Source organism: Bubalus bubalis, chromosome 24, assembly GCF_019923935.1.
Source record: "Bubalus bubalis isolate 160015118507 breed Murrah chromosome 24, NDDB_SH_1, whole genome shotgun sequence".
Taxonomy (NCBI): domain Eukaryota; kingdom Metazoa; phylum Chordata; class Mammalia; order Artiodactyla; family Bovidae; genus Bubalus; species Bubalus bubalis.
Genome location: NC_059180.1, coordinates 3,771,247 through 3,797,698, shown reverse-complemented (window position 1 = coordinate 3,797,698; position 26,452 = coordinate 3,771,247). Strand labels below are relative to the sequence as shown.

General features: G+C 43.5%; 1 protein-coding gene and 1 long non-coding RNA gene across 3 annotated transcripts in view; one reads left to right on the top strand and one right to left on the bottom strand.

Moving 5' to 3' along the window:
* Positions 1–26,452, bottom strand: part of ZNF12 (zinc finger protein 12) — a 34,129-nt gene that overhangs the window by 7,440 nt on the left and 237 nt on the right. Inside the window, exons 2-6 of one of the 2 annotated variants that reach the window (XM_006044285.4) lie at positions 25,531–25,595; positions 21,907–22,033; positions 21,316–21,411; positions 14,622–19,188; positions 269–1,450 (exon numbers count right to left, since the gene is read on the bottom strand). In XM_006044285.4, the coding sequence (XP_006044347.1) occupies positions 17,336–19,188; positions 21,316–21,411; positions 21,907–22,033; positions 25,531–25,545 (2,091 nt within the window). In that variant the 5' untranslated portion in view covers positions 25,546–25,595 and the 3' untranslated portion in view covers positions 269–1,450; positions 14,622–17,335. The remainder of the gene's footprint in view (positions 1–268; positions 1,451–14,621; positions 19,189–21,315; positions 21,412–21,906; positions 22,034–25,530; positions 25,596–26,452) is intronic. The other variant, XM_044936224.1, reaches the window with a different exon arrangement.
* On the top strand, positions 1,459–10,303 carry LOC102389028 (the record flags this gene model as incomplete). The annotated part of the gene is made up of 5 exons (XR_006640585.1): positions 1,459–1,519; positions 3,369–3,493; positions 3,770–3,859; positions 9,195–9,667; positions 10,157–10,303. It is a non-coding gene; the product is annotated as an uncharacterized LOC102389028 (long non-coding RNA).

Below are 26,452 nucleotides of genomic sequence, written 5' to 3'. Positions count from 1 at the left end.
GGTGGGGCTGAAGGGTGACGCAGAGGAGTTGGGGCTGGGGCGATCCAGGGGGCGGTTAGAGGGGTAGGGGCAGGTGAAGGAGGTGAGGAGAGGCGAGGGTGAGGTGAGGAGGGACTGGCTACTTGTGAGTGAGGGGGATGTTGCGGGGGCGCGGGCCGGGCCGGGCCCTCACAGGCCCCGCCCACAACGGGCTGAGCCTCCCGAAGGCCTCCTGCTCACCGCGTTGGGCTCTGCGCGCAAGCGCGCGTCGGTTGCGGGCGGGGTGTACCTGTGGTCTCCTGCCTGTGCCCGTGCGATCGCGCGTTGAGGTCGGCTGCCTGGTGAGCGTGGGTGGCCGGAGGCCGCGAGAAGGGGTGCGGGGCGGGGACATTAGGCACTGCCGCCTGGGATGCGTCCCTGACTCGGGAGACCCCCTGAGGGCCGCGTTCGGGAAAGATGCCGCGCCGGCTGCGGCGTCTCCATCCTCCTAACCGCCGAGGCTGCCCGAGCGCGGCCCAGAGGGCAGAGCGACTGACTCACTGCCGGGCCCCTCATCCCAGCGAGGTGAGACGAGCTCTGACGCTGCCCGGCGTGGCCCCTTCGCGGCGCGCGTCCTTTAGGCCCAAATACGGATTCGTGTGCCCTAGACTGGAGGCGGCGGTGGTTTGAATCCCGGGTTTCCCTTGTTCAGTCGCTAAGTCGTATCCGACTCTTTAGGACCCCACGAACTGCAGCACGCCAGGCGGTTTCCCAAGTTTTCTTAGATTTGTGGTCTATTGCTTCTCGCTGCGCTATCCGGCGCAGCTGTCCGGGGCCGGGGGCACTCCAGCCGCGGATGGCCCGCCGTTGTAGAGGCGCGGCTGGAGCCTCCGGTAGCTGTGTGTTCTCAGAGAGGCTGGCCCCGAGATAGCTTCCCGCTGAAGTGAATCAGTCTCCAAGGCTCTGTTGGAATAAGGCATCTCTACCGAGGTCAGGAGGGCGCTCGGCGAACCTCACCGGGAAAAACCCCCTGCCTTCCACCCTCGGATCCGAACCCCATGCGAGCTCCAGGAAAGCAGCGGCAGAAACACAGAAAAGGAGTGTGTCGCTCAGGGGAAGAGAGAAGGGAGCTGGGGACAGGGACGGAAGGCATGAGAAATGTGGCCGGTGTGGTGGGGTGCTGGGCGAGTCTCCCCTCCCTTCATTCTCCACTATTCCTATCCAGAAGCTGGTCAGCTTTGTAACCAAGTCCGGCATCTGGAGTTGTTTTTCTGTTGTTCCTGTTCTTAGAAAAGTTGTTGCTTTTCTGTTGTTACTATTCTCAATCAAGAGTAGCAGTAGTTCCTGGAGGGTTTGCCATGATTGTGTATTTTTGTCTCATTTAACAGAAGGGAAACAAACCTGAAGGGGGAATTGACCGGTGAAGAATCAGTAAGAGGCACATGGAAGTCCTGGCTTGTGCTTTCCACACGATCACACAGAAGCATGTTTCCTTAAAAAAAAAAAGAAGAAGAAACAGTTTTGTTTTGTTTTGTTTTAAACAAAACACCTAAGTTTAAGGGCCCTATCCCTTTTTTCAAAACTATGAGGATTCTCAGACTCAAGGGGTTAATATCTCGGTAGTAAAACAGTTACACAAAATAGCCTTTAGGTTTTCTCCTCTGCAATATGTTTTAATGAAGGCATCATATTTTGAGACACTATCATTTGCTTAATAATTCTGCTTTAGATGTTTCTGTGTTAGTGGGCAGGGTTGTAAGTAGTTAAAGCAGTAAGGGACTTGAGATGTTTCTGTGTTAGTGGGCAGGGTTGTAAGTAATTAAAGCAGTAAGGGAACGTTGCGGATTTAAGAAGTCACTAAGGGGTAGCTGTTAGCCTTGCTCTCCTTCTCCAGGATCACAGCTACCCAGCTGGCGTGTGGAGCATCAAGGAGCTCTCATCATCCTGTTGCCTCTTCCTCCTCTTCCAGGAATGCCTTCCTAGGTTTTGACAGTCTTCCAAGAACAACAGAAAATGAGCAAATGCCAGGTGAAGTGTTTCTCTTCTCTGTTCCCTATTTTGTTTTCCAGTGGATTTCCTGGCGTTTTATTAGTGTGTTCATATATTAAGATGGAAAAGTAGAAACAGATAAAAAGCTACCAGAATGGGGTTCATCCTGTCCTTCCTGCCCCTCACCTCATCCTGGGTGGCATCTAGACTCTACTACCTTTAAGATGTCATCATTTTTTTTTTTAATTTCATTTTTTAATATTTTATTCATGCATTTATTTTTGGCTGTGTTGGGTCTTCATTGCTGCACAGGCTTTTTCTTTAGTTGCAGCAAGTGGGAGCTACTCTAGTCGAGGTGTGCATTACGGTGGCTTCTCTTGTTTCAGAGCATGGGCCCTAGGGCACGTGGGTTCAATAGTTGCAGCTTCTGGGCTCCAGAGCATAGACTCAATAGTTGTGGTGCATGAGCTCAGCTGCTTCATGGCATGTGGGATCCTTCCAGATCAGGGATCAAACCCGTATCCTCTGCATTGGCAAGTGGACTCTCCACCTGTGAGCACCAGGGAAGCTCCTTGTTGCTGTTAAATGTAAATGTTACGGCTGCGACAGAGATTGCATGCGTGTCTTCACTGGCTCCACATTGTCTTCAGTGGCCACACCTCCCACCTGTGGAGGCACAAGATACCCCAGTGCTTTCCTCTCTGCTGGGAAGAAGACAGTAGATTGGTTACATTTAAACATTTAATGAAAGAAAGATAAGTTAAGCTTATCATTATTGTGTGGATTAAGAGAATGTATATATTACTTCAATGCTAGAAAAGAAGGCAAAAGGAGAAGGGGGTGGCAGAGGATGAGATGGTTAGATAGCATCACTGATTCAATGAACATGAATTTGAGCAAATTCCGGGAGATAGTGGAGGACAGAGGAGCCTGGTGGGCTACAGACCATGGGGTGACTTGATGCACATGAGTTTGAGCGAACTCCAGGAGTTGGTGATGGACAGGGAGGCCTGGCGTGCTGCAATTCATGGGGTCGAAAAGAGTTGGACACGACTGAGCGACTAAACTGAACTGAATAATACCTTACTACAGGAAGAGTATTCGCAGATATAATTTGTCTCCTTTAAGCTCCTTGAAGGCCAAACAAAAAGGACTGATTTAACTCAACAGTCTTGGCAAGCTGGGACAATTTCAGATGCATGGTAGGAACTTCAGAGTTTTTGTTGGAATTAATAAGTTAATACACCATCTGGATTTTCCTATCACAATACCACTTCAATCTATAACCACAGAGCAGCGTGCAGATTGGCAGCCTGTATAGTATTTATGGTAAATTTAAAACATGTTAAGAATTATTTTGCATATCTTTCATGTCACTCAGTACTGATCTCTTTGGTTTGAATAGAAGTGTGCTGGCCAAGGACCCATGTCATTCAAAGACATGACTGTGGGCTTCACCCAGGATGAGTGGTGACAACTGACAGGTATCAGAGGACCCTATACTGGGATGTGATGCTGGACAGCTACAGCCACTTGGTCTCTGTGGGTGAGATGTCTTCTCTGTGTAATACCTCACTGTGTTTCTTTCATTAGCTGCCAAAACTTATGAGTCCTTGGTTAAGCTTTATGGTATTAGTGTGTTCATCTTATGGGTCAGACATGTTTGCTTGGGCACAGAAAGCTTGCTGTTCTCACCTTCCAAAAGAAAGGTTCAAGTGGGCACCTTTCTCACGTGACTCCTGAACCTGCACCTTCCTCATCCTTCAGGGGCTCTGATGTCCAAGAGGCTTGTCAGAAGTCTAACCCCATGTCTCACTCACAGGGTACTGCATTGCCAAACCAGAGGTGATCATCAAGCTGGAGCAAGGAGAAGAGCTGTGGCCATTAGAATTCCCAGGCTGGAGTGGTCCCGGTGAGTTAACCATTATCAGGTGGAAAAAAAGAAGCCAGTGGAAATGTAGACAAGGTAGCTTGGTTCAGAAACTGGGACCTTTGGTCTCTGTGTCAGTAATACTCTTCAGGGGCCTCAGACCTTTGAAAGTAACTGAATGGCAAGCCAGCCTGCCTCAGATAACCCAAACTATACTTCCATCCCTCTTAAAACATCAGTGCTTTCCTTTCCTGCCTGACTTTTAAGGAAGGTGACCATTCTTGTTCCCAGCATTGACCACCTGCCTGCCTCTTCTTAGACCTTTGTTCTTGGTTTCTCCTTTTCTAGTATTCATTTCCCTCCATTTTCATGGACTATTTTCTTTTCAGTTCCTGCCCCTGCCCAGGCATTCGTTTATTCATCCTGCAAATATTCCTATCCTGTGCCACCCATGCTCTTGGAGTTGAAGATACACTGATAAACCAACACTTTCCCTGAGCTTCTGGAGCTTACACACTTTTCTCAAATAGAAATATAAACAAGTCTTTTTACATTATTCTACTTAATTTTTATTTACTTTCACTAGGATGTAAACTTCATGGGAACAAGGTCTTTTTTCTTTCATGTCTGTTTCCACTGTCTCATATAGTGTGTTTAGCATTTAATAAAAGTTTGTCCAATAATGAATTCCTACCATTCATAAGAAAAAGTCCAACAGCCCAAGAAAGAAGTGAACAAGATACATGAAAAGGAGACACAAATGGGAAACAAAAACACAAATGATAAGAATATCTACAACTCCATTGGTAATCAGAGAGAGAAAAAGTATCACAGTGAAATAGCATTTTCTATCCTCAAATTTGCCAAAAATTATGACATTGTAATTAAGATGTTTTAGCAAACAGTTCTGATCATTCGATCACTGTCTCCTGGGAAGTCTGACTAGGCTTCCTATGTCCCTTCCCTTTAACGCTTCCTCAGTACTCATCTGTTACTCAGAGATAAGCTTTTTGCTTTACCCAGTGACTGAAAAATTCCACCTCCTCCATCTCAGCCTTATCCGCCCTCTATGCTGCATTTTACCTGAGGTGTTACAGTTCTTCATTGTCAGTATGGCAGAGACTAACCCTGAAATCTTTTCTTCCAAAATGTAAATCTCACATTCCTTGTTTCCACTTACTTAGGCTCTAACACTTTTCTTCTCCTGTATCTGACGACCACAAAAAGCACATGTAGTACTGATCTCTCCCTAGTTTCTCTTACTTTTTACTTTTCTTTTGAAAACTGTCTTCTATACCTTATATTCTTACCTTCCAGTGACCTCACTCAAAACCAGAACCTTATTCTCTGAGGCCTTATTTCATTCCTAATTCTAAGTATATATTTTAAAATCTAAAGCATCTGTTTTGTCTTGTTGCTGGCCTTATATAAACCTAGGGCTGCCCTCTATTACTTAAGACTCCTCTTCTTAAACACGTTAAGCCATATTCATCCTTTTTTGCTGATGTTGTCCAAACACTTGAGGTTAAGTTCATATATATGTCTTACCCACACCTACACCCGTTTTTGAGGTTTGCCTTTCCAGACCCTGAAGAAAGGGTTTAGGACTGTGCGCGGTGTGTAGTTAACGCTTGTGTGTTTTACACTAGTTGATGTTTGAGCTCAAGTTCACACCTGTTCTGAAGTGCTTTGTACTCTCTCCCCTCTTAGAATTTGCATTTTAGTTAGTGGCTGAGCGACAAGGACTCAGACCTCACCATACACTGTGACACCGGAGAGCATGTGGGGCCTCTTTTTTTTTTTTAACTTTTTCTTCATTTGATGGGTAATACATACAGATATGCTCATCTATTAATACTCATAGGTTTGACTATTCAGAAAGCATTTCCTAAGTACACAGGCCTATGGCACTTACTTGCAGATTCTGATTCATAAGGCATATAGATTGATACTGGGCTATGACAGTTTATCCTCCATGTTTTGAATAAAAATTTCCAGGTAATTCTGGAATGGGGGAGGGATAATTTAGGAGGTTGGGATTAATATACACACAGTACTGTATGTAAAACAGATAACCAACAAGGACCTACTATATAGTACAGGGAACTCTGCTCAATACTCTGTAACAACCTATATGAAGACAGACTCTGAAAAAGAATAGATATGTGTTTATGTATAGCTGAATCACTTTGTTATCTGCCTCAAACTGACGCCACATTGTAAGTCAACTGAACTGCAGTATGAAATAAAAATTTCCAGATAATTCTGATACTATGTGAGATACTATACATCTACTCAAAGGGACTCAAAGGCAAGTAGAGATACAATAAACCCTGCTAGGAGCATAGGATGTAGTTGGGAGAGAAGAACAAAATGATGTGATATATATTGAAATTCAGTGTTATCAAGTATTATTGGATAAAGTTCTTTCCATAGTGTTAATAAAAAAAAATATAGGCAGTAACTACTTCAGTGTTGGAGAAAATGGAGTTTAAGAGGCATCATTTTTTCAAAGTATGTGAGGAAAGGAGAGAGAGAAAAGCAGAGGGAGAGGGAAAGGGAGATACATTTCCTGGAGGACTTCTAAATTTTTGTGGAAGCAAAGCTGAAAAGCAGACTACTGAGTGTAAAAACCTGTCAGACTGTGACTTGTGATTGGGAGTGAATATTTTAATAAATATTTTATCATGTATTTTTGTAAGGATATGTTGAACAAGTACTATGTCATATTTTCCCATTGGCTTATAGGTAGTGGGCTCTATCTGAATACATACAATGTTTTATCCCGTACCTAAGATTTCCCCTGCTATGTCTTCTGACATCCATGTATACTCATATTCCTTGTTCTACTTCCTATTCATGGTTTTTGTTGGCGTAATCAACCAGTTATCTGTGTGTTTCCTTCAGCTATAGTTTCTTCTTTTAAGTTCTGATGGGTCTTCTTTGTAAAACAGCAAATCTATGTGTGTTCATTATAGTTTTATGCTCCCTTTTCCAATATAGCAGATATTTTCTATTTTTCCTTTTTCTGATCAAAAGAGAAAGTATATGCTCAGGATTTCATCGTAGGAGCTTGGGACTAAAAAATGAGAATCACTGATGTAATAAATTATATTTACATAAGAAATGTGTTAGCTTTTTCAAGTACACCTAACTTTTCTTATTTATGACCTTATAGACAAAGGCCACTCAGTCGTGTCTGGCTCTTTGCAACCCCACTGACTAGTGTGCCAGATTCCTGTCCATGAGATTCTCCAGGCAAGAATTCTGGAGTGGATTGCTATAACCTTCTCCAGAGGATCTTCCCAACCCAGGGATTGAACCCTGATCTCCTGCAGTGCAGACAGATTCTTTACCGTTTGAGCTACAGGAAAGTGCCAAATCTCATCCCACCATCGCTGGGTAGACAGAATGATCTCTGTTCGCTTCCAAGGCAAACCATTCAATATCACATGAATCCAAGTCTATGCCCCAACCAATAATGCTGAAGAAGCTGAATTTGAACAGTTCTATGAAGACCTACAAGACCTTTTAGAACTAACACCCAAAAAAGATGTCCTTTTCATTATAGGGGACTGGAATGCAAAAGTAGGAAGTCAAGAGATACCTGGAATAACAGTCAAATTTGGCTTTGGAATACAGAATGAAGCAGGGCAAAGGCTAACAGAGTTTTGTGAAGAGAACGCATTGGTCATAGCAAACACCCTCTTCCAAAAACACAAGAGAAGACTACACATCACCAGGTCAGACTGATTATATTCTTAGCAGCCAAAGATGAAGATCTATACAGTCAGCAAAAACAAGACTGTGAGCTGACTGTGGCTCAGATCATGAACTCTTTATTGCCAAATTCAGACTTCAATTGAAGAAAGTAGGGAAAACCACTAGACCATTCAGGTACGACCTAAATCAAATCCCTTATGATTATACAGTGGAAGTGACAAATAGATTCAAGGGATTAGATCTGATAGAGTGCCTGATGAACTATGGATGGAGGTTCGTGACATTGTACAGGAGGCAGGGATCAAGACCACCCCCAAGAAAAAGAAATGCAAAAAGGCAGAATGGTTGTCTGAGGAGGCCTTACAAATAGCTGAGAAAAGAAGAGAAGCAAAAGGCAAAGAAGAAAAAGAAAGATATACCCTTGCTGCTGCCAAGTTGCTTTAGTCGTGTCCGACTCTGTGCGACCCCATGGACTGCGGCCTACCAGGCTTCTCCGTCCATGGGATTCTCCAGGCAAGAACACTGGAGTGGGCTGCCATTTCCTTCTCCAATGCATGAAAGTGAAAAGTGAAAGTGAAGTCACTCAGTCGTGCCTGACTCTTAGCGACCCCATGGACTGTAGCCCACCAGGCTCCTCCACCCATGGGATTTTCCGGGCAACATTACTGGAGTGGGGTGCCATTGCCTTCTCCCATACCCTTGCTATATCTTGCTATTCTTTGAATGCAGAGCTCCAAAGAATAGCAAGGAGAGGTAAGAAAGCCTTCCTCAGTGATCAATGCAAAGAAATAAGAGGAAAAAATAGAAAAGACTAGAGGTCTCTTCAAGAAAATTAGAGATATCAAGGGAACATTTCATGCAAAGATGGGCACAATAAAAGACAGAAATGGTATGGACCTAAAAGAAACAGAAGATGTTAAGAGGTGGCAAGAATATACAGAAGAACTATACAAAAAAGATCTTCATGACCCAGATAACCACAGTGGTGTGATCATTCACCTAGAGTCAGACATCCTGGAATGTGAAGTGGGCCTTAGGAAGCATCACTATGAAAAAGCTAGTGGAGGGGATGGAATTCCATTTGGGCTATCTCAAATCCTAAAAGATGATACTGTGAAAGTGCTACACTCAGTATGCCAGCAAATTTGGAAAACTCAATAGTGGCCACAGGACTGGAAAAGGTCAGTTTTCATTCCAATCCCAAAGAAAGGCAGTGCCAAAGAATGTTCAAATGATTGCACAACTGCACTCATCTCACACGCTAGCAAAGTAATGCTCAAAATGCTCCAAGCCAGGCGTTAACAATATGTCAACTGTGAACTTCCAAATGTTCAAGCTGGATTTAGAAAAGGCAGAGGAACCAGAGATCAAATTGCCAACATTCACTGGATTATCGAAAAAGCAAGCAAGTTCCAGAAAAACATCTGCTTTATTGACTACACCAAAGCCTTTGACTGTGTGGATCACAACAAACTGTGGAAAATTCTTGAAGAGATGGGAATACTAGAGCTCCTGACCTGCCTCCTGAGAAATCTGTATGCAGGTCAAGAAGCAATAGTTAGAATTGGACAAGGAACAACAGACTGGTTTGAAATCGGGAAAGGAGTACGTCAAGGTTGTACATTGTCACCCTGCTTATTTAACTTCCATGCAGAGTACATCGTGTGAAATGCTGGGCTGGATGAAGCACAAGCTGGAATCAAGATTGCCGGGAGAAATATCAATAACCTCAGATATGCAGATGACACCACCCTTATGGCAGAAAGCAAAGAAGAACTAAAGAGCCTCTTGATGAAAGTGAAAGAGGAGAGTGAAAAAGTTGGCTTAAAACTCAACATTTGGAAAACTAAGATCACGGCATCCGGTCCCATCACTTCATGGCAAATAGATGGGGAAACAATGGAAACAGCGTGAGACTTTAATTTGGGGGGCTCGAAAATCACTGCAGATGGTGACTGCAGCCATGAACTTAAAAGACACTTGCTCCTTGGAAGAAAAGCTATGACCAATCTAGACAGCATATTAAATTAAAGTAGAGATATTTCTTTGCTGACAAAGGTCCATCTAGTCAAAGCTATGGTTTTTTCAGTAGTCATATATGGATAGGAGAGTTGGATTATAAAATAAGCTGAATGCCAAACAATTGATACTTTTGAACTGTGGTGTTGGAGAATACTCTTGAGAGCCCCTTGGACTGCAAGGGGATCCAACCAGTCACTCCTAAAGGATATCAGTCCTGAATATTCATTGGAAGGACTGATGCTGAGGCTGAAGCTTCAATACTTTGGCCACCTGATGCGAAGAGCTGACTCACTGGAAAAGACCCTGATGCTGGGAAAGATTGAGGACAGGAGGAGAAGGGAACGAAGAGCATGAGATGGTTGGATGGCATCACTGACTCTATGGACATGAGTTTGAGTAAGCTCCAGGAGTTGGTGATGGACAGGGAAGCCTGGCATAATAAAATGTTTCAGATAAGAACTCTGATGAAATTAACATATGTGGGAAGTTGCTTCTTGGTAATAATCAAGAGGATACTCATCCTGGGAAGCATCCGACAACCATAACCAAGATGGGAGACCCCTGAGTCATAATGAGGACCCTTGTGGGCAACAGAAGATTTGGCCTTTGGCACCACCTGTGGAAGGTCATGAGTGCAGAGTAGCCACCTCCAGTGAGGCAGCCACCATCCCACCACAGAAGACTCAAACAGAAGAGAGTACCCAGGATTATGAGCAACAGGGAGGGGCAAGATACCAGTGACAAGTCAGCTCTCCAAATCCAGCAGGAAATGCACAAAGGAGAATCACTCTGAAGTTAATGAGCATGAGACATCAACCCTCTTTCAACATCAGGAAATTAATGTAGAGAAAACCCACAAATCTCATGGAAATGAGAATAATTTCAGCAAGAAGTCCCATCTTACTTAACCTCATAAAACTCACAAGAGAAAATACTTGAATGTAGTCAGTGCAAGAAATCTTTTTACCAGGAATCCCACCTCACTGAACATCAGAAAACACACAAGAGGAGCCATGTGACAATAATAAATGTGGGAAAACCTTCCAGAAAGCACAAGACACCATCCAGCAAAGAAATGATGCAGGAAAGAAAACCTGTGAATGTAACAAAGCCCTTGGGAAGTCAGCCATTACCGACCAGCAAAAGAAGCTTAAGCCATTACCGACCAGCAAAAGAAGCTTAATGTGTGTGATGATTGCAAGAAATCCTTCCATCAGATCTCAGCCCTAAAGCTAAGCCAGAGTACTCACACATAAGAGAACCCCTACCAGTGTAAGGATTGTGGGAAATCTTACACAAAATCAAACTTCAACCATCACCAGAGAATTCCCACAGGGGAGGAAAACAGGAGTGTAAGGATTGTGGGAAATCTTTCTGTGTGAAATCAAATCTAACTAAACATTAGAAGATGCATACAGAGGAGAAACTTTTCAAGTGCAATGACAAGGGAAAACTTACTCAGGTCACAATTTGCTGATCACCAGAGAACACACATAGGGGAGAAGCCCTGCAAATGTGATGAATGTGGAAAATCCTTCTATTCTGTGTAAATCAGCATAGCACTTCCACCAGGGGAAACATACAGAGAAGAAACCCTATAAAGGTACTAAATGTGGGACATCCTTCTGCTCTAAGTCAGCCCTAAATTATTCATCAAGTCTCTCATACAGCAAAGTAACCCTATGACTAATGAGTGTGGAAAAACCTTCTGTGTGAAGTCTAATCTCACTAAACATCATAAAATTCACTCAGGGTTGAAACCATATGAATGTAATCAGTGTGGCAAATCCTTCTCTATGAATTTGACTCTCACTGTCCATCAAAGAACTCATACCAGGCAGAGACCCCATGGGTGCAGTGAATGTGAGAACTCCTACAAAAAGTCAGACCTCACAAAACATCAGAAAACACACGGGAGAAACCACACAAATATAATGAATGTGGGAAAGCCTTCTGTATGAAATCAACTCTCATTATATACCAGTGGACTCACAGTGTAGACAAATCCTTTAAATGCAGTGAATGCGAGAAGTCATTCTATGTGAAGTTGCTTCTTAATAGTCATCAGAGATATCACACAGGAAAGAAATCCCATGTGTGTAAAGTATGTGGGAAAGCCTTCTCTATGAAGTCAAGCCTAACTGGTTTATCAGAGGACACACTCAGAAGAGAAATACTTCGAATGTAATGAATGTGAGAAGTCAACCCTCAGCACCAGAGAATACAAATAGCAGAAACCTTAAAAATGTAAAGAATGTAGTAAAACTTTCAGGAGTCACACTACACTTAACATCAGTGAACACACACAGGGAGAAACCTTATCAATGTGAAGAATGTGGGAAAAATTTCCTCCAGAAATCACATCTCATTGAACATCAGAGCACACACACTGGAGAAAAACTCCATGGGTGTAGTAAATGTGTAAAATCTTTCTGTTTTAAGTCAGCCCTAACCATGCATCAGAGGACTCACACAGAAGAGAAGGCTTATAAATGTAGTGAATGTGAGAAACCTTTCTGAAATCATACCTCACTGTGCATCAGAGAACTCACTCAGGCAAGAACCCTTTCAAATGTAATGAAATGTGGGAAAAGGTTTTATGTGAAGTCAAACCTCATTAATCATCAGAGAATCCACACAGGGGAGAAGCCCTATGAATATAAGAGATGCAGGAAGTCCTTCTGTATGAAGTCAACCCTCACAGTACACCAGCAAACACCACAGGGGAGAAGCCTTATGAATATAATAATATGGGAAATCCTTCTACAAGAAGTCAACTCTAAATATGAAGTGATTCACACACAAGAAGTATCCTGAATGGCAGCAGATGTGAAAAATATTCCTGTGTAGAGTCATATGTGATTTCATGGGAGAAAACTTGAGCTCATGTACATCAGAGAGCTCATTAGGAGAGAGGGTCTCCAAGAATGTTATTTGTGGAGATGGGGTGGAAGCAAGGTTGCTTTGATTTTACCTTTTTATGAATTTTTAAACTTTGAACAAATGAGTGATTTACATATTCAAAAGTAAAAAGATTCTAAAATTGAAATCAACTTAATATCAAATTGGCAACTTGACCACACAAAAGAAGTGATTCTTTGAAGAAACTCTGCACTCTATGTTATGATATTATACATCCTTAATGGAACATGTTTGAGGACAAAAATGACAGCCAAAAATTATAAAATCACTCATCAGTTTTCTTCCTGATAATATTACTGTTTATTTGAATCTATTTTGTGTACATTGTAGGAGAAAGCTAAAAGAAATTATAAAAGTTACTAGGAATCAAACCTTCCAGTTTAAGAGATAAGACAACCATAGAAATCAAAGAATTCATGTGACCTCCCTATGATGATAAATATGAATCAAAAAATATTATTCATTTAAAAAAATTACATATTTCATAGCTCTGTCCACTGAGTAACACCTCCCAGAGTGGTGAGCAAAGTCAGTTCCCAACATTGGCCCCTACGAAGAACCAGGACTCCTTGGAGAAAGAGCTGAGTCTAGGTCACACCCAGTGTGTGCAAGGTAAGCCTGGGCCTCCTTGGTCAAAAATGAAGGAAGCACTAATCAATAGGAATGTGTCAGAGGTCAAATGTGAATCAAACATGAGGCAATGTGACGGCACTCCCCTAGTTTTGCAGGCTGGCTCTGTGTTGGGTACGTCTTTAGTGCTTGACCAGGCTGGTTCCACTCTGCCTTAGTCTTCACTTCCAGCTTACAGAGTTGCTAGGTGAGTGCACAGGGACTTTCCACATCTTTTCTGAGTCATGTCCCACCCTGCACACATACAGTGTGCGCATGGAAGCTTTTAAAAGCTCTTATCCCCACACACGTCAGCTTCCCAACCTCTTCCTTCCCCGGTTTCTTGGTATGTCTGTTGCTCACCTTGACTGTTATCCTGTCCCAGGTTGCCACACCCAGTACTTGTGCCTTTAAATGCTTTTGGCACCAGCCCTCTGGGAAGACTGCTCTGAGCCCAGGAGATAACAAAGGGAAGCCCTGCTCCCTTATTATAGACAGTGGCCAAGAGGTGAGATGCACAGCCCAGTTCTATGGGAATGAAGTCTGATTCTTGCCTGCCCTAGAAGCCTGTACCTGGAGCACCAGTTGTCACCCACTGGCTGCTGACCTGAGGTGTAGGGGGATGTTGGCTGAGCAGCTCTGCCAGAAAAGGCACAGGTATCATTTAGGCAACTGAGCCATAAAATTCTGGCTAAAACTGAACAGAATAAAACATTATTGAGGATTTTAAGTGTGGGTCTTTAATTTTCCTGTGTGTATGTCTTCAGTATTTCTGGAGAAGTCCTGGGCACAATGTTAACTGTACTACTCAGCTCAAAACATATTATCAGTGTTGGTTTCTGTATAGACCCCATTCTTTCTTCATGCCAAACCCCAGTTCCATCCCTTCCCCCACAGGCACTCACTGATAAAGGTAGGACCTTTAGCACTCACCATTGTAACTTCTGTAAGGGTTTGTGTGTAACTTTAACTGAAATAAGCATTGTTTACTTGTATGACATCTCATTCCATCCATTTTTTCTATTCATATCTAAAACTGCTAATTGGATGTGCTACATGTAAGTACAACACACACTCTGACTGCTAGACACCACCCCAGTGCATGATCCACCTTTTACCCACCTATTCTAGTGACGGTCACCTAGAATACCTCAAAATCTTGCTGTGGTGAAACTCCCTGTGTACACATTCTCTCGTGTATAGAACTTCTCAGGGGTTTATAAACACAGGGACTACTGCACGATACAGCATTAAATTTAAAAGGTATGTCCAGGTCAGTATCATTTTACACACTTCTGCAGGATACAAACATTACCAGTCACCAGGATAGAAACATTACCAGTCACTGCAGTGGAATAAAGAAGAGAGGGTCACTCCATGGCCTCGGAATATTGCCCTGGTGTTAACAATGGTCTTCATTTTGACCTGTTTGAGAGGCCAACCAATGAACCACCATTTCACTAACACTAGGATGACTGGGGCCGGGGGGGTGGGGGTGGGTGGGTGAGAACCTTGGAGAATCTCTCACCTGTAGGTGCTGGGAGGGGTCAACCCCTGGCTTAGCCCCTGGAAATCCACTGGGAGTTCCTAATCTGCTCATGCTCCACAGGATGAAGTCACTGTGCATATAAAAAGCAAGCATTTGCGCTCTGCCACAATTCCACATTCACTCCTTGCTGCCAGATGGGTGAGTGGGCCATCTCCCATGGTGCCTTCTTTCATGAATGCAGGTCTTGCCAGGAATAGTTAAAAACTTTTCAAATATTGCATTTCATCCATCAAATATAAGACAGACCATTATTTTAAGTACCTCTAAGGAAGAAAAAACACCAGTTAAATTAGAATGTGCTACACTATTTCAGAGATGTAATAGTATGAAAACACTGGTGTCTCTGAAACAATAGAGAAATTCTACAACCGTATTACTGAAGAGGCAGTTGAGGGCCACATACACATGTATAGGGCCCTTTGGTATCAGGCACTTCGTAACAGAAAAAGAACGTGGTAAATCATTTATAAGCTTTCCAAATATTTTACTTAAAATGCATACTGAGTATTTAAGCTACTTCCCATTAGTGTGGGAAACCTTCAACAAGTATACTATGAATATATAGTTCCTACATAAAACTATACACTGTACCAGAATCTTAGTACCTGTTACACAGCAGACTCAAGATCATCTAGACAAATCTGATGGAAAAGTGATGAGCAAGAAAAATGGGAGCCATGAGTGACAGAAAAACATGAGAAACATAGCATCTCATCTCTGCAGAAAGGGGTGGATGACTCAAATAATACAGGCTATCAGGCTAATCACTGGAAAAGAAACAGAAGTGAGTCCTTACCTTACGCCATATATCATCAACAACACGGTAGCAATGACCCATGAATAACAAATTAACCTAAACAAAATTTATGTCATGCATTATGGAAAGAAAGATATACCTGACATCATATCAGGCTCCAAAAGTTCTTAGGTCAGTGATGTAAAAATAGAGGAAAACATACACATTGAATTGTTTCAAGTTTTCTAATACTCAAATATTTGAGTAGTATTTACACCAAAATTTACAGAAAATAAGATCATTTCTATATCAACACCTCAAAAAAAGTGATTTGCCTAAAGCCCACTTCTCAATTGCTCTATATCTTTAGTTATCACTAGAAGCAACCTAAATCAATCTACAATTCAGTTTTTCACAAAAGAAACAGTCCAGAGATAGAGTGGCTACACGGCTGGCTGGTTCAGTAGCTCAAGAGCATCATCCAGGTCCCAGGTTCTTCCAGGCTTTCTGCTCTGCCATGCACAAATTATAACCATCGTTGAAAGACACAGCCAGATAAGGAAACGTTGAACAGGATCCCACTTCACCTGGCATGATTCCTTGAAGCTTTGAAGAAACCTTTTCCAGAAATAACCTGCTCAAGATATTTCCTTTACCTGTCTAGCATGGGGTCCTCTGAATAATCTAAACCAATTACTGGTTATGAGAAAGGGATTATCGTTATTGGTTGAAACTAATCAGGATTTATCCCCTGTTCCATCAAGAGGAATGGATACCCAGACTCGGGCAGCCAAAAACAAGGAATGAGTGACTAGGTTGGCCACTCAGCAACACTAGCTACAACCCATACGAACCTGCTCTCTCAATCCATTCAGGAAGGAGCAAACCATGGTGCTTAAAAACACCACCGTATCAAATAAAAATACAGTTAATTTCTAGGTTACATAGTACATGTGCTCTGCACACTTACAAAGGCATCTAAATAAAAAACAGTAAGTGAAAAAAACAGATTAAAATGAGACTATTTTAAGTACATTTTTTAAACCATACTGATTGCAATGAGTCCTACAGCTGTCCCTTACTACAGAGACTTGTGGCATTAACCATTTTAAATTATCTATGCAATTTTCTACTTTATGCAGATTTTTATCTCTTGCTGATTCAGATACAGTTAAAATACTATTAAAAACATTGGTTTCCTTATGGAAGACTTAATTCATTAACAATGATAAAATCCATTTATAAATGCTAGGGAAGAGCACAAAGAGAAGTATACTTCATATCTTTCAAATATTAGTTCATTATCTATACATATTTAGATGCTAACATAGTGGTGCTATTTAAAATACCTTAGAAATTATTCTAATAAGGATACAATGCCTTTTCAAACATGATTCAAGCCGAACATACAACTCCTGTAATGCAGCATCCTAAAAAGCAAACAGAAACACCCAAACACCCTCAGGATCCACTCAGTGTGAGCTTAATGTTGCCATGCTGCCATCTTAATTAGCTACCCAGCGATTTTACAGCTTCTATGTACATAAGGAGCATGTTTATTCAAAACAGCCATCCTCTGTGGTTTCTTTCTTTTTTTTTTTTTTTACAAAAGCTTGACATTTTATCAGAAACATAAATTTTAGTTTCATAATTTCCAACAATGTTTTCCACGTTCCTTGAAAGATATCCCCTTGGTCTGAATTCCCTGATATGTAAAAGTTTGAATTCATAGTGAAACTATGTCCAATTTAAATACTGATAGATTTTTACTCCTGTCAGCATGTCATGTGGCCTAGTTACAGCTGCGGTTTCCAACCTGCAAACTTTCAGGTTCCAAGTCTGACAAATACTCACAGGTTTGTTCACACCCACCTGTATGAACTCTCCAACTCGGGATGGTAGGAGTTCCTTATTCATTATATGGAGAGGGTTCTGCGACGTTATAAGAGATCTGACTTCAGAGAAGCCTTCCCACATCAAGTACATTCATGTTCCCTCTCCTGTGAATTCTCTGATGGCTGTTGAAGGCTGATTTGTGGTAGAATTTTTTCCCACATTCAGTACATTCATATGGCTTCTCTCCTGAGTGAGTTCTGTAATGTACAGTGAGGTATGACATCCGAGAGAAGGCTTTTCCACATTCGTTACATTCAAAAGGTTTCTCTCCTGAATGAATTCGATGATGTATAGTGAGATACGACATCTGAGAGAAGAATTTGCCACACTCGTAACACTCATAGGCTTTCTCTCCTGTGTGTGTCCTCTGGTGTCTGTTGAGGGCTGAATTCTGGCAGAAGGTTTTCCCACATTCGTTACATTCGTAGGGCTTCTCTCCTGAATGAATTCTGTGATGTATTGTGAGGTATGACATTTGCGAGAAGAACTTCCCACATATGTAACATTCATAGGGCTTCTCTCCTTTATGTATCCTCCGGTGTCTACAAAGGGCGGAATTCTGGTAGAAGGTCTTCCCACATTCGTTACATTCGTAGGGCTTCACTCCTGAGTGAGTTCTGTGATGTATGGTGAGGTACGACAACTGGGAGAATAACTTTCCACACTCACTGCACTCATAGGGCTTCTCTCCTGTGTGGACTCTCTGGTGTCTCATGAGGGCTGAGTTAAGGTAGAAGGTTTTCCCACACTCGTTACATTCATAGGGCTTCTCTCCTGAATGAGTTCTGTAATGCACAGTGAGATATGACAGCCGAGAGAAGAACTTCCCACACTCGTTGCACTCATAGGGCTTCTCTCCCGTGTGTGTCCTCTGGTGTGTGGTGAGGGTAGACTTGCGGCAGAAGCACTTCCCACACTCGTTGCACTTGTAGAGTTTCACGCCTGTGTGAATTTTCTGGTGGTCATTAAGGGCTGACTTCTGGGAGAAGGTTTTTCCACAGTCATGACAAACATAGGGTCTCTCTCCTGAATGTGTTCTCTGGTGCTGTGTGAGGTGTGTCTTCTGGCAAAAGGCTTTTCCACAGTAGCTACATTCATAGGGCTTCTCTCCTGAGTGAGTTCTCTGGTGTTGAATGAGGTGTAACTTCTGGTAGAAGGTTTTCCCGCATTCAGTACATTCATAGGGCTTCTCCCCTGTGTGTGTTCGCTGATGGACAGTGAGGGTGCCCTTCTGGCAGAAGGATTTCCCACACTGATTACATTCATAAGGTTTCTCTCCTGTGTGAGTCCTCTGGTGGATAATAAACTTGGACTTTTTACAGAAGGATTTCCCACATGCATTGCACTCATAGGGTTTCATTTCCAAATGAGTTGTTGGGTGCACACTGAGGTTTGACATTTGGAGAAAGGCTATTTCAGATTCGTTCCACTTGTAGGGTTTCTCCTCTATATGGTTAACAAACACGGTATCCTTCTGAAAGGCTTTCTGGCATTCGATATATTCAAAGGGTTTCTCCAAAATGCGAATGTTCTGGTAAATACTTTCTCCATTTAGAGCATAAGCCTCCCTGTTTTGGTTAAATTCATAAGGTTTATCTCCGAGATGAGTTTTTTCAAGCTTCACATGGAGAGGTGATCTCCCACAAGCACTACATTCATCAGGTTTCATTCTTGCATAGCTGCCATCACTACTAATATATTCTGAAATACACTTTAAACTCTTTTCACATGAATCACACTGATAGGATATTTTTCTTGAAGAAACAGGGCTTGTTTCCACATTACAAGTCTTACCAAGACCATTACCTCTCCCTTCAGGCAGGGTTTTGTTGTTAATGGATTCAGTTTGCCTTGAATGTTTGTCTTCCTTTTCCTGGCTTCCCTCCATCAGATCATGAACTTTCCAGACTTCTTCTAAAAAGAGGCAAGATTAACCAATTTTTATGCAACTTCCTAGGTAAGAAATGACATGTGACTTGTACACAAGCATTTCATTGTGGCACAGGTCCTAGCTTCTTGGACAGGTGAAAACCATTCCAAGTGTATTTCTCCCCCTTATTATTTTGGTTTGGAATAAACTTGCACATGCACACACACAAGCTCCATGATCTCCAGTGGTGAAGAAAGCTGATAAAAACAAGTGGTAAAGAATCCACCTGCCGTGCAGGAGATACAGGTCTGATCCCTGGGTCAGGAAGATGCCCTGGAGGAGGAAATGGCAACCCACTCCAGTACACTTACCTGGGAAATGCCATGGACAGAGGAGCCTGGCAGGCTACAGTCCATGGGGTTGCAAAGAGTCAGACATGACTGAGTACATGCACACATTAATATTTCAAAATTTTGTTCAAAGCTGAGTACAGAAGGTAAAATAAAACGTGGAACAATGATCTGAAGACAGAGGATGCTGGATAAATGCCTGATTCTTAGATATGAAAGGGCTCACAGCAAACAGGTCAACTGATGGGGGAACAATGAGTTTAGCTGTTGCACAAGGGCCAGGAGGACTGTGCGAGAGGCAGGTCTCCACTTCACACCAAGCCGTTTCATATCACGTGGAGATACAGAGCACAGTCTAAGGTGCTACCACCTACACTGAGATGGTTTGGTACCAACTATGCCCCAGTTTATATTCAATTGCAAGTCTCTGCTCCTGTTGTTTTACTAAATTTGCCTGACTTCCAGCCTTTGATCTACTCAAAATCTATCTTTCCTGAGGCAAAAACCTGAGAAAAGATAGGTTTCCTCAGAATCTATCAAAACTTGAGGAAGGTGGGCGGAGAAGCCCAAGCAAAAAACACAGTCAACAGATTTCTTGATCAGACCTAGATTTTTTTCCTAAAGCATCACCTTGAGATGGAGTTGAAGTCGAAGGAAGGAAGAAACTGGTATTAGAGCTGAAAGTGAAAACTCTAAGGAGGGGTTGAATATTTGAGTTCAGACTTAAAGAATGTGTAATCTGGACAAATAACCCACACCTCAGTGAAACAGAAGAGACCTTTAGAAGTGTGGACCAAATGAAGTTTAGGAAACAATACAAAATTATAATTTCTGGGCAACATAGGGACAATATTGTATGATTCTAAAAGGAAGAGGAATTTAAACTGCCTTTAGGAATCAACAGGGAATGGCTGTAGGCTCATCCTGTGAGACTAGTGATAAGATGGATTCAAAAGTCAGGGGAACACATCTTGCAAATCCAATGAGAATGCAGGAGCGCCTACCACTCTCTCAGGAAACACTGAACCAGGAACAGGTAGACAGAGCAGCATGAAACACATAAAAGCCTTAAATACCTGAGATAGGAGGACCTTCTGAAGAGCTTGTGGAATAAACCACCAGAGGGTGAGGCAGACCCTTCAGGGATGTTTCTGGAGGGGACAGGGTGGGGGTGGTAAATGAATCAGGACTCATTTCTCTGTCTCCTACTTGACCGAGCACCTGCTCAGACACAACATGATTCAAGATACTGCCGACAGAACAGAAAGTAAGAGACAAGATGAAAGTGAGCATCTGGTGGAATAGGGAGACCCTGTTATGCTATCACCAAACTCCAGCAGGAATGACCAGCGCCCATGATCAGGACAGCACAGGTGAACTGAGTTCACTGGTTTATGCATAGGATGGGGGCGTGAACTCTGACCTCAAAGAAAGAGAAGTGAGAAGTAAAGTCAGGGACAGAAACAAGCCTGAGGCATTTCTTGGGAAAGAAGAAAGAAACTAGTGAGAACATGGAGAGTCAGGAGTTATCTCTAATGACAGACGATATATATGCCTGCCAACAAAATGCCATAAGAAGTTCTGAGGTTTAAGAGGAGGAAGGAAGCGAGCAGGTTTTGATTCAGAGCAGAAACCAGAGTGGGAAGCTCTACCAACACAAGCTGCTGTGGGGAAGGAAAAAGCCTTAGGGAGAGAGATTCGAGCTGCCGGAGTGCAAGAACAACTCTCTTCAATCACTTCTCAGGTGTGGCACCATTAAAAAGCTCCAGGGAAAAACACTCCTGAGTGACCACCCTCCTTACTGCCACCCCCCTCACACACCTGGGTGACTCTGAAGCAGGAATTCTCCTTCCACCACCCACGGCTCTTCTCCTTGCTCCAATTTGGTGATGACTTCTGGTTTGATAATGTGACACCCTGTTAATAGATACAAGAGAGAACTTGAACTTGGCTGCTGGGCTTCCAGATCTGTCATGTAAGCAAAAGGCTGGCTTATGAGCTACAGGAGAGAAGTGCCATTGGTGCTGTGCCAGAATCAGAACCTACCTTGAGGTAGAGACCACATGCCCTACCTGGTACCCCAGATGATTCGAGTTGTTCTGTCAAGTTCAAAGTTAAAGTGTGTGTGTCTGTGTGTGTATGCTTGGTCAGCTGACTCTAGGCAACCCCACGGACTGCAGATTGCCAGGTTCCTCTCTCCATGGGATTTTCCAAGCAAGAATACTGCAGTGGGTTTCCATTTCTCCAGGGGATCTTCCCAACCCAATTCAGTTTTATAAGATCGAACCTGAATCTCTTACATCTCCTGCATTGGCAGGTGGATTCTTTTACCACTGTGCCACCTGGGAAGCCCATAAGTTCAAAGTTAAAACCATTAAGTTAGAGGGAAATCTAATTTATCTCTCTCCTCACCCACAGAGATGAGGTGGCTGTAGTTCTCCAGCATCACGTCCCTGTAGGTCGTCTTCTGCTCAGGGTCTAGGTGCTGCCACTCCTCCTGTGTGAAGTCCACGGCCACATCCCTGAATGACACTGACCCCTGTAATGGCACCATAGTGGGAACTGGGTGACATGGAGCAGATACATGGGGACAAGCGCTCACCCAGCTCACTGGTCAAGTTTACACTGTGTACCTTTTCTATATTATGGGCCTTATGGAAGGAAAATAAATATAATATACTGCCATGAGTTTGCTCAATGTATAGGAAAAAAAGGAAAATACAGCTTTACACTATGAGCCAGCAACAGTCCTGAGGACAAGACCAGCAGACAAGAGCCTGTGCCCTCAAGAAGCACAGGCCTGAGGGCAGTGTGCAAACCCAAGAGGCACTGTGATCCTTCATTCTGCTTACAGAACATTAATAATGCCAGTTGGTTCTCCTTTGTCCTCCCAGCCCACTCCTTCACTGGCTCCTCCTCGCCTCTGAGTCATCCTCAAGTCATCATAGGGCCCTGGGGCTCAGTTCTTTTCTTGTACCCTTGGCTTTGATGGTGATCCCATCTTGCCTCAGGGCTTCAATAACCTGTGCTGTGCCATGTTGTGCTTAGTCACTCAGTTGTGTCCAACTCTTTGCCACCCCATGGATTGTAGACTCCCAGGTTCCTCTGTACATGGGGATTCTCCAGGCATTAATAACCTTCTACACTTCAACATTTCCCAGTGTTTATCACCAGCCCAAGCTTCTCTTCTGCTCCTGCCCTGAGCTCCTCCTACAACTCACAGAAGGAACCGAGTTGTAGTATTCACCAGTTACCAAGGCGATGAGCAAGCCAGGCAGCACATCCCAGTTCCGTATTTTACTACAGAGATAAGCCTGCCTCGACCTGACCCTGGCCTGCCCACAAGCTATTGGAAACAGCTTGGTTCGTCCCACCCTAATGCCCAGCAGGGTATTTGGAATCCCTTCATCCCCCAACACATTCCAGGGAAGGAGCTCACTTACTCCTGATGAGGGGCACAGAGCGCACAACAGAACTGGAAACTGCCATACCCAGACCTGTGAGTGCGGATCTTCTGAGTTAATTCACAAACACTCACACTCACACAGTCATTACAGCCTGTTTCCTCCTGTACCATCACCTCTAGAATACAGACAATGATGGTGCCTGTCACATGATACAGATCAGTACCAAACAGGCTCTTTCATGGAAAGCACTTAACACAGTGCTTTGGACAAAACATGCTTTTCAATACCTGCTATTATTGTTGATTATCTACTGTGTATCTCATCACTCTGCAAATCAGAACGAATCAGAAAACATAGAAGTAAACTTAAATAACTAAACATAATGGGTCTGTTAAATTTATGCAATTGCCCAGAAAAATTTACAAAACAGTGCCTGTGTGTTAAAACCAATAAGGTTCAGGTGCTCTCAAAAGACAGAGAAGGCAATGGCAACCCACTCCAGTACTCTTGCCTGGAAAATCCCAGGGACGGGGGAGCCTGGTGGGCTGCCGTCTATGGGGTCGCACAGAGTTGGACACGACTGAAGTGACTTAGCAGCAGCAGCTCTCAACAGAACATGGAGACAGGAGTGGTTAGGAGGAGGTTAAGGAAACGACCTCGTCAAGCTCAGGGTCTATCAGAGACAATGATGAACTCCTGATGTTGACTGAAAATCAAAGTTCTTGATTGTGAAACAATCGAAGAGGCAGAATGGCTCATGTCCCCTGACCCCAAGCTCTACATGCTGAGATGACTGGGACCCAGACTTTGTTGGCCTGGGAAGGCTGAGGGTGCCCTGCTGCTGATGAGACACACCAGTAGAAGTAGTCACTGCCCAAGGCAGACAGAGATATGTACAGCACTGCCCTGGTCTAGCCTGGAGAAACCTGTCTCAGAGAGCAACAGCAAATCTTCCAGAACTCAGCCCATACTCCAACCAGACATCACCAGACATACCTGTGTCCGACCCCTGAGGACTGGGGGGTCCACACGTTCACACATTAAAAGCCTTTACCAAGTGCAAGAGACTGGTTGATGCAGTGCCCAGAACCAGAAAGTAAGAACCAGAAGAGAAGCACGAGACCAATGAATTCCTCCCTCCTCACCTCCACTCACCTCCTTGAAAGAAGTTGTTGTACTTCAGTACTGACCAAGGAGGGTGCTCTTATTCACTTGTGTGGATAAGCCTAAAAATCTTGTGATTTTGAGAAATTTTTTTAAATGAATAGTATTCAACCTCTCAAAATGAAGAAAATTAAAGAATTATATGCTATTGCTGGAAAATCAAGTAAAAAGACAAAAAAACTTGGAAAACAATGTTCACTAACATGACTCCAACTGGAAACATTTATAAATACTTAAGGCTACTCTGTTAGTCAATAAGACAAGCAAAACAAATCAGTACTGAGACAGGAAGATGGACTGTGGACATGAACAGGCCCTTCATATAAAAAGAGAAACACACCAGTCTGAAAAGACCTCATACTGTACGATTTCAACTACGTGACATTCTGTAAAAGACAAAAATACATTGACGGTAATAAGATGAGCAGCTGCTGGGGGCAGAGAGAGAGACAAACAGGAGGTGCCCTGGGTTGTTTCTGGTGGCAAAGCAGTTCTATACTGTACTTCTTTGGTGGCTGAAGGTCATTCACTACACACTTGTCAAGACCTGAACACAGAGAGTGACCCCTAATATAAACTATGGACTCCAGGTGACAATAAGGTATCAACAATTGATAGGATGCACCGCACAAGTGTGAGATGATAACAGGAGGAAACCAAGAGGGACAATTATAGGGAACTCTGTACTGTCAGCTCAATTTCCCCATAAATCTAAAACTGTTCTAAAAAGTCTATTAATTAAAAAAGAAGAAACAGCTTCTAAACCTATGAAAATATTCTCAACCTCACTCACGACTGAGAAAAAACCCAAGGGCATGGACGTGCACTACGTACTGGGGCCCAGGACCAGCAGCAGTGGGAACTCACTGAGGCCTCCCCCTTGCCTGTCTGCCATCCAGCTGGAGCCCCAAGTTCCCCTGACTTGATTCCCCCACCCATTTCCCATCACATATCACATCAAGGAAACCTTTAACACCCAAGGATAAGTGTTTGGAAAGGACAATGTAAGGCAAGCAATAGATGGTGTTTGTCACTTTTTGCAATGAATGTCAAGAACTCAAGGCTTGTTCTGTGACTTTTAAGACCTCTGGAGGATCCTGGAATCTACACATAGAACTTGCCAGAAACACTTGGTGCTGACCTGCTCTCTATGCTTTGTCTAACCCTATCTTTTACCTATTCCTACTTTTCCATTTTAAATTCTGAACTATTGGGCCTCCTAAAGTGTTATTACAAATCAGTGAAAGTGCTAGCCGCTGTGTGGAGTCAACCCAGGCTCCTCTATCCATGGAATTCTCCAGGCAAGAATACTGGAGTGGGTTGCCATTCCCTTCTCCAGGGGATCTTCCTGACCCAAGGATCCAACCCAGGTCTCCTACATTGCAGGCAGATTCATTACAATCTGAGCCACGAGGGAAGCCTACAAAATGGAGCAGGGAGTAAATAAGTAAACAGCAAAACTCACCAGAGATTGATTCATTTTCCCCTGCTCTCGGAATAACCTGCAGGACTGTGAAAGCAGAGGCGGACCTGAAGGAGGAAACGCAGGTAGTGAAGCGAACCAGGAACAGCTAGTGTGAACGAGCCCTGCCCAGCACTTCACCCGCCCTTTCACTTTCCAGTAGGGCTTAGAAGAACAAAGACTGAGTACACACCCACAGGCCTGTAACTCCCACATGATTATGGTACTGCGGGGAAAACACTTTTTCATCAGTGGATGAACATCGAAGCCTATTAAAATAAACTTCCATCATTAAATATAAAATAATAAAAATAAACAATTACAGTTTTACTAAACTGTTAAGATCAGAAAATTCACAAGATGCTCTGAGTAACGCGATACACTCAGGTGTGGCTCAGTCTTTCAATTATTTATACAAACTTAAAAGCAATGCTCAAAAAAGATCTCTTATTAAGAAACTAACAGAGCACTTGCCCTAGAAGTTTGATATTGCTAACGATCCCATCTGTAGACCCAGTAACCTGGGACAAGTCATCTCCCTTCTCAGGCCCAATCACCTCCTCCCTCAACTGAGGCAGCGGGACAGACGCCTCGAAGACTCATCCCGCACTAACTACACGGTGCCAGTCCACCGGGCAGAACCCGCGGAGGAGGGGGGCGTGGCGTGTCAGCGGAGGCTTAGATTACAAAACCAAGTGCGGATGAGTCTTGAGAGACACTTGCAGGATTGCAAGAAGGCGAGAGAAAGAGGAGGAGGGGCCTCGGGGATGGAGGGAGAGGAGGACGCGGCACGTTCGGGCCAAGCCTGGGGCCCCCACTGCCTCAGGACACCCAGAACTCACAAGCGCCAGCTGAGCCCCATCGGAGCAGCCGGTCCTGCCCTCCAGCCCGGCCTCTCGACCCCGGCAAAGCGGTCAAACCTTCT